Genomic DNA, 11,034 nt, shown 5'->3' on the forward strand with positions numbered 1-11,034 from the left:
ATCTTCTGCCAAGAGTACAGCACCTCCAGTCTTGAATTGCATGCACAAACAAAAAAACGTCACCGTGACGACAGATGTGTGGCCGGGCCTCGTCTTTTCTTTTGAGAGCGCTGAGCCACACGGCACAAAGGAGCGTCTGCTTGTTGGCGACCACAGAAAACCAAAATAAAGAGGCTGTGTGTGTATATATATATATATATACCTATCTATATATATATATATATATATACATATATACGTATATACAGTACAGACCAAAAGTTTGGACACAACTGTGTGTCCAAACTTTTGGTCTGTACTGTATATCTGTATATATACGTATATATACACATGTATATATACGTATATATACACATGTATATATACGTATATATATATGTGTATATATGTAGTAAACTTATAAATGTATGATGTTTTCAACCGGGAACTCTTGGGGAAATGTTCATATAAAGATGACTGAAATGTTTTTATATGCCAGTAGAAGACGGCAGATTGTACAGGTTCAGCTAAAGAGGGAGCAACTTCGGCCATGTTGACCGTAGCGGTTCGATTGTTTTATTGTTTTATTTTCCATTTGGATTCTAGTTGACCTTTTAGCATCCGCTGCCTCCACTCGAGACGAAGGCCCAGGTCCTGCCAGGCGCAGCAGGTTATTTTTCTACAGCAGCACATTCATAGGACGACGACTCAAACACTGGATTATAGCAGAGACTGTTGGAAGTGAAGGACAGCAATAACTTACCAAATAAAAAGGAGCAGAGCCACTTGAGGGAAGCATTATGTTGGAGACAAAATCCTCTTCCTTAAGAGCACTGTCCCAGTTATTGTAGATGGCTGTTTTGTTAATGAAGTGTAAAAGTGTACATAAAGTTATTGTATAAAAACCTTCTGGTCTCTCTGGTATTTTTCAGAGTGCTGTCTGGAGTATTTATTTATTTTTTAATTTAACTGTAATTAAAGAGATGATAAAAGTCCAAACAGGTTCTCGGGGGTTTGGCCTTCACCATAAATGTGCAGTATGTGACTTTTATAAAACATTTTTTGCATATTTGATGACATGGTAAATATGTGACAATATGGTATGAGATGGATAATCTAAAAACTAGAAGCAACAGCACTAAGCCAGGAGGCGGGTCTTAGTGCTGTCAATCATTTTTGCTCCTCTCTCTGTCTACTCCTTATTAGCAACTAAGCAACAGCTTAGTAAGGCTAGTGACTGCTAAGGCTAGTTAGCATAGCAAGGAATACGTATTTTTATTTGTCTACTGGATCTCAGTAAATCAAAATGGTTGTAGTGAAATGAAGTTACTTCCTGATTCAACAAGCCGCTACTTAACCTTAAACAGTTCTACCAAAATGTATTTCTTCTTTAATCAAATCTAATTCAACCCTTTCATGCTTTCCTTGTATGTACAGATATGAAATTGTTGTTTCCCCCCCATATGTTAACATGGAGGCGTCTTCTGTTACTAGACAGTGTTGACAAATGTTTTTATGCAATATTTGCTTAGAATACAACAGAAGAGCGCCAATGATATTTAAGTCATCTGGCTATCTTCATGTAAATGCTCTGTAATCTGAAAGTTAAAATAAATTTCAGTTTAATTCATTATCTTTAGTACTTATTTATAAAAATCCATCTCTTTTACAGTTGTAAAATAGCAGTTATGGGGCAAAAATGTCTGAATTAAAAAGGTTGCTGACCCCTGATACAGGGTCATAATGCCGCCGCTTTTATAAAATATTCATATGAAGAGCTTTGAGCCGCTTGATTGGTGGGAACCTAAAAAACGTTTTAAACCATGTTTTACAAACTAGAAACTCGTAGAACGCTAGTGCTTAAAAGAAAGATAGTAAGTCCTAAATAGAATTTAGTAGTAAATAGTAACAAAAATAGTAATAGGATAGAAAAATTATCAAACCGTTCCCGAAGCAATAAGTAGCTTTTGCTCAACAAGTAAATAGACTAGTTTGACCCTCTGCGGTAGCCGTGGTTTCTCAGCTGCGTCATCTCCCAGCGACAGCTCACATGTTGACAGCAGCAGTAACAGAGAAGAGTTCCTAATCAGGTACGTTTTTCTAAGGAGAATGCACTAAAAACGTCCCGGTGTTCCGGTCTGCTAACGAGAACACAACATTATATTCAGCGCTCTTTCTTCCGGGATCAAATCATTTTACTGCGGCTCTGATCACCGGAAGGTGGAGAACATTAAGTAGTACTCTCCAGTAAGTAGTACCGTCTACTTACTGGAGAGTAGTGTTGCTCTCAAGTAAGAGCAACACTACTTAAACGTGTTTTTACTCAAGTAAAAGTAAAGCCGACCTAGAAATAAATATTTTCTTCCTCTCACGTTTCAGGTTTCCAGTTCCTGCACAGATTTCTCTTCCAAAGGTTTTCCCTCCACCTGACCTTCCTCTGCTCACTCAGCCATGAGCGACAGTGACGACGACGTTCCCACCCTGTCCGCTCACACTCTGGCTGCCCTGCAGGAGTTCTACAACGAGACCAGAACCGGCCCTGATCCGGACGGGACGCCGTCTGACCCGTTCGCCGTGGGAGCCGTGGAGGAGGACTGGGTGAGCTCCGGCTCTCTGAGAACGCACTCCACTGCCAGATTGCCAGGATTTTGTGACGTAAAAATATGAGACTTGGTTCTTTAGGTGAGGTACCTGTGCACACCCAGGTACCTGTAGCTGGAGATCACCTCCACAGCTGCTACTCCGATGTACAGGGGCTGAAGGGCTGAAGGTTTTCTAATATCTGAAAGGTGGAAAATGTTTGAAATGTTTTTCTACACCGGAAAATACTGACGTTTTTATGACTGACTTTTAGGGTCACACTAAGTAGGAAATAGATAAAAGAATTAAAAAAATTGATAACGTTACAAGAATAAACTCGTTCGAGATTAAATTAGTAATATTGCACGAATAAAATTGTAATATTCCGAGAATAAAATTGTACAAGAGTAGAGACATTATATTATGGGACTAAAGTAAAATGAATATGAAAATAAAGTCAGCATTTTGAGAATAAAGACAAATTACAAGAATAAACTTGTCATATGATAACTTTATTCTCATAATTTTATTTCTTCAATTTTCTTACCGTGGCTCTAATACTCTCGTACATTTTAAAGATTCTGAATTTCATGTTGGGATTTTCCGGGCAAAATGGTGGAGGGAAGAAATGAGAAAAGAGTAAAACACATAATATATGGAGATCATTTTAACCTGCGTTGACACCGGTTTACTTATCTGGTCCTGTGTTCGCCAGCGGATGAGTCAGTTCTGGTACAGTGACGAGACGGCAGCGGTGCTGGCGGAGGAAGCGGTACGGCAAGCCGGAGAGGGAGGCAGGTAAAGGCGCACATTGTTGAAGAGGAGACACACATTGATGTAATACCCAGGTAATGCTGCAGGTGGCAGCACCTCTTTCATAGAAGGTCGTGTTTTTCTTTTTTCAATAATTCAGTTTCCCTCCTGAATGGGCTCTTTGCACCTCAGCTTCCGCGTTCGGGGAAAAGCGGCTCAATTGTTTCCGATCTATTGAAAAAGGCTCTTTACACTCAATATTTGCAGGGCTTGTCCAAGGTAACAATTAATGATGTACATCGATCCAAAGCTCCAACAATAAGCTGGAGAAAGGTTTTAAGATGTTCGCCTCGTTATACATTCACAGATACAAGGTGAGTTTTACTTTCTTTAAACTTTGTGGCTAACATTAGCTTTAGCTTATGCTAGTAAGCAATATTCTCTGACATGTATCTTGTAAAAATGTGCTATTTAAGTATCTAAACATTTTTATCCATTCTAACGGACAATGTTTTTACCTTGTGTTCAAGTATATTAGTACATTTATTGTCGTCAGTGTCAGAGACCAAGTAACGGGGATTTTACGGTTCAGGCTTTTTGCTTCTGAAGCCTGAGGAACAACAAGCCCATAGCTTAACAGTAGAGCAGCTCTGGTGTCGGAGTTCTAGTTCAGCTGACTGTTCAGGTTCAGTTGTTGCTTTTAGAAAAATATGGCCGTGTTCCTTAAGGTCTCCGTGTTATTTCCTTTATTAGTTTTGCATGTTTCTTGTGAAGCAGGACGGTGTTTACAGCAGTGTGTACAGGCGGATCAGTAGCTCGGCTGTCTGGCTCTGGTCTGCTCTCTGGTTCCCATAAACTCTCTTTCAGGCTGAATACAGAAGTGATTCCATGGAAATAACACAGGAGGCTCCTTTACCTTCTTCTTTAGGCTGAAGAAGCTGATCCGGAGTGAAGTGAAGGCTGTAAACTTTGCTGTGCGGCGTTAGCTTTAACTGGTAGCCACGAATATTTACAAGCCACCGTCTTCTTAATTCAGGACAGCTTGGAAATCCATGAAAACTTAAAAGCCCATTATATTAGGAAGACAGCAATGTTCATAATATTGTTTTATTTGTGTCTGAAATAAGACTTTGTCTTTTCTAGCTGTCATAGTAACTCAAAGCGGAAAAAAGAGAGCCGCATTTGCGCATGCGGTTGTGACGTCAGCGCGGCAGGTGCAAAGAGCCCATTATTCCTGAACAACGCAGGTGTTCACCAACTCAAATTAAAGATGCTTTAAGACAACCAGGAATTAAATTTAAGACCTGTATCACAACATAAACTTACAAAAGAAAGTTGCATATTTTTTTTATAATAGTAAGCAAGTAGTATTTCATGGTCTGGCTAACTGGCAATAAGTTACACTTATGCAAAAAATGTTTGCTAGCTAGCAAGAGTTTCTTAGCGGCTAGTTAGCGGTAGCCTCTTGAGTCACAAATTGCAGTGAAGATGTTTAAGGTTCAAACCTTTGCCTGACAGAAAAGTCACCAATAAAAACTGCCTATACAAAAGCTAATAGGCCTGCCACAACAAAAGACCTGGGATTAACTTATTTAAAGTCAACTTCATTTTTAAATGAAGACATTTTAAGGATGCGGATTATGACAGACGGGTGTGTTTTTCATTCTTCTTTGCTTTCCCTTTCCGTCAGGATAGCGTGTGTGAGCGCGCCCAGCGTCTACCAGAAGCTGAAGCAGGGCGTGGTGGACGGCTCCGGCAGGGTGTCGGCCGTCGTGCTGGAGTACGACCGCCGCTTCGCCGCCTACGCCGACGACTTCATCTTCTACGACTACAACGAGCCGCTGTCCCTCCCCTCCGGCGTGGCGCCGCGGAGCTTCGACATCGTCCTCGCCGACCCGCCTTACTTATCCGAGGAGTGTCTGAGCAAAGTGGCCCAAACCGTCCAGTACCTGAGCAAAGGCAAAGTGCTGCTGTGCACAGGTGAGAACAAGAGGAGCTGATGGGAGGGGAAATCTGTAACGCTCTATTGTTTCAAATCAACGTCTTCTGGTTCTGCCTCCATAGGAGCCACCATGGAGAATGTTGCCAAAGAACTGCTGGGGGTAAAAATGTGCAGCTTTTTGCCCAAACACAACAGGAACTTGTCCAACGAGTTCCGATGTTTCGTCAACTATCCTTCGGACCTGTTGTGCAGCTGATTAAGCGGGAACCTTGGACACCCGCTGTTTCCAGGAGGAAGAGCTTAAATACGGCATTCAGGACAGCAGGGAGGAAGAAAAAGTGGACAATTTAATTTGCTGCAAAATCAGTTAACAGAATCATAATCTGCTACTGTCATTAGACTAGACATTACTGAGTTGGGTTTTTTTTAAATATTCGTATTGTTTTAGCAAAACCCGTGAAGTGTTTTCAACTTTTATTATGCATTTTTCATTCATTACATCAGAGCGAGTGAGCCTTTTCCTGCTCTCGTGTCTCTGTGGATCTACCTCAAAAAGGGAAATCAGAAATTTGCACATTCAACACATTTCTTTTCTCCATTAAACTGATTGCTGACAAATTGCAACTCATGCCTGAATCACGTGACCGAGCCCGAGCTCTAGTAGCTTTTCATTTGAGTTGTCTCACAAATATCAGAAACAAACATTTCCAGTAGTCAACACTTTATATCTGATAGTACAAAAACAATAGTTCAGTTGAAATAATTTTTTTTTCCCCATTATGCACTAATTCAGCATTGATACCAATAATTTTTGTGTGAGTAAATACGAATTTAAAACATAACTGGATGTTTCTGTGTGTTTTGAGTTGAGGAATGAACTGCGCTAAACAAATGTGGGGTGAAGGAAGAAAGTGATTTTGTTCAAAATGCTCACAAACGATTTTAGTATGATTGTTTTTTGTAAAATTATATTTTAATAATTCCTTTTTTTATTATTTAGGAAAAAGCAAGACAGCTAAGCTAATTTAGTAATAGTAATTTAAGTTACACAATGTTATGCACAAGCCTATTTTTAGCATATACAATTGTTTTAAAGTTTAAATTGTTTAAAAAAATTTTTACCCTCTTGTCGGCCTCATAATTCAAACAGAATCTCTAGACTGTAAAATAGAAATTGGTTTCTTAATCGAAAATTGTCTCTTAATCAAACCGTGACCCTGAAAATCGGAATCAAATCGAATAAAATGACGACTGAGCTTTATAAAAACGTTGCCGCGATAAAAAGTGGAAGACGGTTCACCAGGATAATGTTTCAAAAGCAGGGGCCCGGCGCGTCTTGGTCTCCAGAGGTTTTTATATTAGTAGTATCAGAGTAGAGGAGGGAACAGTACAAATGGGAGACACGGGAGAGAGAAAAAAAACCTGTGGTCACGACTTGTAATTAAGTCGTGCCCACAAATTGGAACAAGTCGTTCCCGCTAGTCATCAAGTCGTGGACACGAGTTATTAAATTAAGCCTCTTAAATTTTGGTTTAAGAGGCAGAAAGACAACAAACTGAAGGAGACAATATTCTCTGGTAATGCTAGGACGTTTTAATAAAACCTTGGTGTGTTTTTTCCGGTTAAATAAAACTCGGCAGCTGAACTGTAGCTACTTTCCCGACCAGTAGATGGCAGCATCGGTCGCGGAAAATCATGTTAAAAAAACCTGGAGACCTGGAGACCCGGGTTAAGGAGAAGATAATTGATAGATTGGTGGATTTTTGCGAAATTGGGACATGCAAAACAAAATTCAGACAGAGCTCTAGCAAAAAGAAAATGATAAATATATGTATTTTTTAAAATCTTTTTAATGGGATATGTTTTCAGCCTCTACTCTTATTACTCCAAATTAAAATCTGTTTCAACCACTTATGTCCAGTTGTTTCTTGAATTTATAAATAAAGTCTTCCTGGGTGCATAATTTTCGAGTCCAATTGTTCAAATTCAGCTTTTGTTTAACCGAAGCTGTCTGTCCGTGTGTCAAAGGTCATACCCCCCCCTCTGTCTCCTTTATGACTTCTTCCCAGTAGAGAACATCTGTCTGGTTTTGGCCTTTCCTCCCTCCACGCTCTTGTTGCTGCTCTGGCTGTCTCGCTCCTTCTCAATCAGCGGCACGCAGGTGCACCCCACGGCCACGGAGACGTAGATCTCGGTGTAGGAGTGGCGTCCGCCAGCACAGGAGCCCGTTCTCCGCAGGATGACGGAGGGAGCGAAGACTGGGGCGCTGCGGTACTGCTGGCTCTGCCCTCCGTACGGCCCGACCAGGCAGCCCTTACACAGGCAGTAGGCCTCCGGGATGTAGCGGGGGTATCTGTTCGGGTCGTACGAGATCCTGGGAAACACATTCAGCACAAGGCTTAAGGAACTGTAATCCAAGTTTTTTCTTGTTTTCGTTTTTAGTCCGAAATGGTAAATTGTCATTTCTAACACGCAGAGGTGGGTGGAGTACCCAAAAATGTAGTCAAGTAAATTTCAAAGCAGCAATACCTCGGCATATTTTTACTCCAGTAAAAGTAAGGAGAAACGCTGACGTCCGAGAAATTACTCAAGTAAGAGTAAAAGAAAGCATTTGATCAAAACACCAACCATTTAATAGTTAAAAAAAATTCAAAATCAATTTGTTTGGATATAAAACTTATGAAACTTTAACAGGAACTGCAGATGTGTGTCTGGTGAAAGAAACTTGCTCTTCACTCAGAGAAGTGACTCACAGCAGGGAGAGAATCCAGAAATTTTACTCAAGAGTAACGATACTTCATAAAAATGTTAGTCAAGTAAAAGTACGGCTAAGCAAAACTACTCCTAAAAGTAAAAATAACTGAGTAAATGTAATTAGTTACTACCCAACACGGCGTAACATGGCATCAAATTATGCATGTTTTTGTTACTGGAGGCGTCTCACCGATTCACAACCTCCTGGATCGCATTTGAACTTTAGTGGATCAAAAATATTACATGTTTAGATTAATTGGACTTTAAATGATTTCACACTGGACACTATTTTCAGTTAAGATTTATGAAAACGATTTTGTAATTGTGCGCAATAATCGACTAACGTCAGTTTGTAAAACTGTTCACCTGCATCTCAGCTGACAGCACGTTTTGGTCTTAGTGTCTAAAGGAAATACAAAAACAACAAAAAAAAATAAAACAGAAGAAGAAGAACGTGCAGAGGTGGCCGATATAATTTACTTTTTTTTTTTTTTTTTACATATTTGTTGAAACTGTCGCAGTATAATATGAGACCGATCATTTGTGGAGACATGGAGCTCCTCTGCTTTCTCCGTTTTTGTGTTTGGATATCCTAAAATACGAATACTAGATTAACTGGCTCCTTTAATTAAGCGTTTGTTGATCCTCCACAGATTTAGCTGCCATAAAAGGGGAAACAGGTTTATTTGTATAGCACCAGTCACACACACGGAAATAGGAAGTGGAGATTTTTATAAGAAGAGAAAGAAAATGTGTGATATAACAAAAAACGAAGAAAACATAATATAAAAGCTAAAAACAAGAAAAAAAAAGTATAAATTTGAGTGGATGGATGGAGGTCATGTGACATTTGTAGCTCCAGGCTTGTTCAGGTCAAAGGGAAGTCATTTCTCTCCACGGTCACCTCATGCTTGCAAAACATTTACACTAAAGTGAAAAACCAATAGCATCTGCTGCTTTCAGATACTTCTCACTTAATGGCCCTAAACCGGATTGTTTGTAATTCGCGTTTTTATTAGGATCGGCCTGGACTCCTCTCCTCTTTACTGGGATGAAAACACAATTACTGTGATTTACAGACTGATTGTTTGAACCGGATTTAAACCAGATGTTTGTGCAAAGTGCCCTAAATAGACTTATTCTGACGTTTAGTAAATGAACTAAATATTACCAGTTATTCACTCCTATTTTTTTTTTCTACTGGTTTGAAAACAGAACAGGCAACTAATTGTTAATAAAATAAAATAAAATAAATTAGCGCGCGGATGCTCCTACCTGTAGGCCCAGGGGGAGATGCTCCGCAGGTTGACCGGGAGGCGGGTCTTGGTGTCGGCCGGGCTCGGTGTCGCGGTCGGGCAGGTGAGGTTGAGTTTGTCCCGGGGCTCCAGCTGCAGAGCGTGGTGGAAGGCGCTCATCACTCCCACCGAGAGCCGCCCGAACATCTGCTCCAGAATCTCCTCCGGCAGGTCCAGACAAGGCCGGGTTCTGGTGGTTTTCTTCCGAACCCGTGCCGTCTCTGCCAGCCAGGCCGGCACCAGAACCACCAGCAGCAGCAGCGAAATCAGGACGCAGATCCGACACCGCATCGCTGCGTTTTGTTGTGCCACGTAGCGCGCAGCTTAGACCGCTTCGTCGTTTTCCCTCTTCTTTCTAATCAGATAGCAATAGGAAGTTCGTTTTGGGTTTTTTTTTAAGACGCTTTACTCCCAGAAGTCATTTGTTCTGTGTTCACGGAGGATCGGTGCGCCCTGGAGTCTGGAGCAGACAAACAACCCGAGCCACAGGCGCGCTGCCAGGAAAACTGCAGAAACATTTTTGGCTCATCACATCCACAGCGCCGCCAGGTAGAACACTCGTCACAAAAAGGATAAAATGCTGATAATTGATTTAGATCTTCTCCTTTCCGTTTTAAACGTCACAAAAAAGGCGATTTTCTATTCTCTGCTGCGTGCACAAAGCCCGCTGGGCGCACAGAGCGATGCGCTGCGCCATTCCGCGGACATCTAAATCAAACTGAGGCGATGACAGGAAAAGTGATCCCCCTCCTCAAACATCGGCCTGTGGCTGTGAAATAAAAATATTCCAGCGATCATGAGAGCAGCTGATGTAGGCTGGGATTCCTCCCGGCTGCCCTGATCCCCCTCCCTGTTCAGGTCCGGCCGGGAGAAACTGGGATCCGTCACTTTGACTTCATCGAGCCAAACACGTTTTGAGGCAGATTAATCCTGATTAATCCTGATTAATCTGGGGTTTTAATAAACCAGTTTAAACCCTTTTCTCTATATTTTTCTTAAAAGTCAGTTTAATTGGCAGTTTTGTGAAATGTGATCACTTTTTACTTATGGGGTTTATGTAAAGTTGTCTTCTTTTTTTTTTTTTTTTAGCTCTACATCATGTTATAATGTTATTCCCTCCTCAAAAACACCTGGAGTGTTACTTTGAGTCTTTCATGCATGTTTGAGAAATCCTTTAATCTCCATGGCAACCATTCAACTACGCCTGGATAGACCTAGCTCTGCCTTCGAAGACAAAGCTCCTCCTCAGAGCTGCAGCCTCCTCCACTCGGCTCCTTCAGACTAGTCAGCAGCAATTAGCAAACACCTGCTGGAACTGAGCATCAGCTGAGCTCATTATAGGAGCTGCTCCTCAGAGCAACGCTAGTATAAAAACATTACTAAAGGGTTAATAGAGGAGTCATGTTGCAATGACTTCCTGAAGGCGGAGTTTCAGAAAGAGCAGGAGCTTCTTAAAGTGACAGCAGCCCAATTTCAAGGCATTAAATTAGGAAGTCAAATTTATATTAAGCCATATTAGATATATAGAGCTTTTTTTATATGTAACAACTGAAGGTAATATAGTTACTTGATTGTGCTATAAAATGGCACTATGTGTCTGGAAAACACATAATACTGATCCTTGAATGAATATATTTAAATCTAAAAAACCTAAAAGCAGAGATGTAGAAAATTATCTACATCTCATTTATGACTTCCATGACATATAAATCATAAAATTACTTCCATGCC

The 11,034-nt window shown here is 40.8% G+C and overlaps 2 protein-coding genes across 2 annotated transcripts; one reads left to right on the forward strand and one right to left on the reverse strand.

Moving 5' to 3' along the window:
• The first annotated feature begins 2,004 nt into the window (after positions 1-2,004).
• On the forward strand, positions 2,005-7,217 carry eef1akmt1 (EEF1A lysine methyltransferase 1). The gene is made up of 5 exons (XM_023336656.1): positions 2,005-2,069; positions 2,359-2,577; positions 3,275-3,357; positions 5,003-5,292; positions 5,377-7,217. The coding sequence occupies exons 2-5, from the start codon at positions 2,431-2,433 to the stop codon at positions 5,508-5,510; spliced, it is 654 nt and encodes a 217-aa protein (XP_023192424.1). The 5' UTR covers positions 2,005-2,069; positions 2,359-2,430; the 3' UTR covers positions 5,511-7,217.
• il17d (interleukin 17D) lies at positions 7,087-10,591 on the reverse strand. Its single transcript, XM_014471494.2, has 2 exons — positions 9,284-10,591; positions 7,087-7,628 (listed from the first exon to the last, which is right to left on the reverse strand). Exons 1-2 carry the CDS (start codon positions 9,592-9,594, stop codon positions 7,307-7,309), a joined length of 633 nt encoding a protein of 210 aa, XP_014326980.1. The 5' UTR covers positions 9,595-10,591; the 3' UTR covers positions 7,087-7,306.
• Between the last annotated feature and the right edge of the window lie 443 nt (positions 10,592-11,034).

Source organism: Xiphophorus maculatus, chromosome 7 (assembly GCF_002775205.1).
Source record: "Xiphophorus maculatus strain JP 163 A chromosome 7, X_maculatus-5.0-male, whole genome shotgun sequence".
NCBI lineage: Eukaryota > Metazoa > Chordata > Actinopteri > Cyprinodontiformes > Poeciliidae > Xiphophorus > Xiphophorus maculatus.

Excerpts from the sequence above, each read along its gene's own strand:
- eef1akmt1 (XM_023336656.1), top strand. The coding sequence starts at position 2,431 with ATGAGCGACAGTGACGACGACGTTCCCACCCTGTCCGCTCACACTCTG. Across the intron at positions 2,578-3,274 it reads GAGCCGTGGAGGAGGACTGG|CGGATGAGTCAGTTCTGGTA; the intron begins GTGAGCTCCGGC and ends TGTGTTCGCCAG. Across the intron at positions 5,293-5,376 it reads CAAAGTGCTGCTGTGCACAG|GAGCCACCATGGAGAATGTT; the intron begins GTGAGAACAAGA and ends CTGCCTCCATAG.
- il17d (XM_014471494.2), bottom strand. The coding sequence starts at position 9,594 with ATGCGGTGTCGGATCTGCGTCCTGATTTCGCTGCTGCTGCTGGTGGTT. Across the intron at positions 7,629-9,283 it reads ATCTCCCCCTGGGCCTACAG|GATCTCGTACGACCCGAACA; the intron begins GTAGGAGCATCC and ends TGTGTTTCCCAG.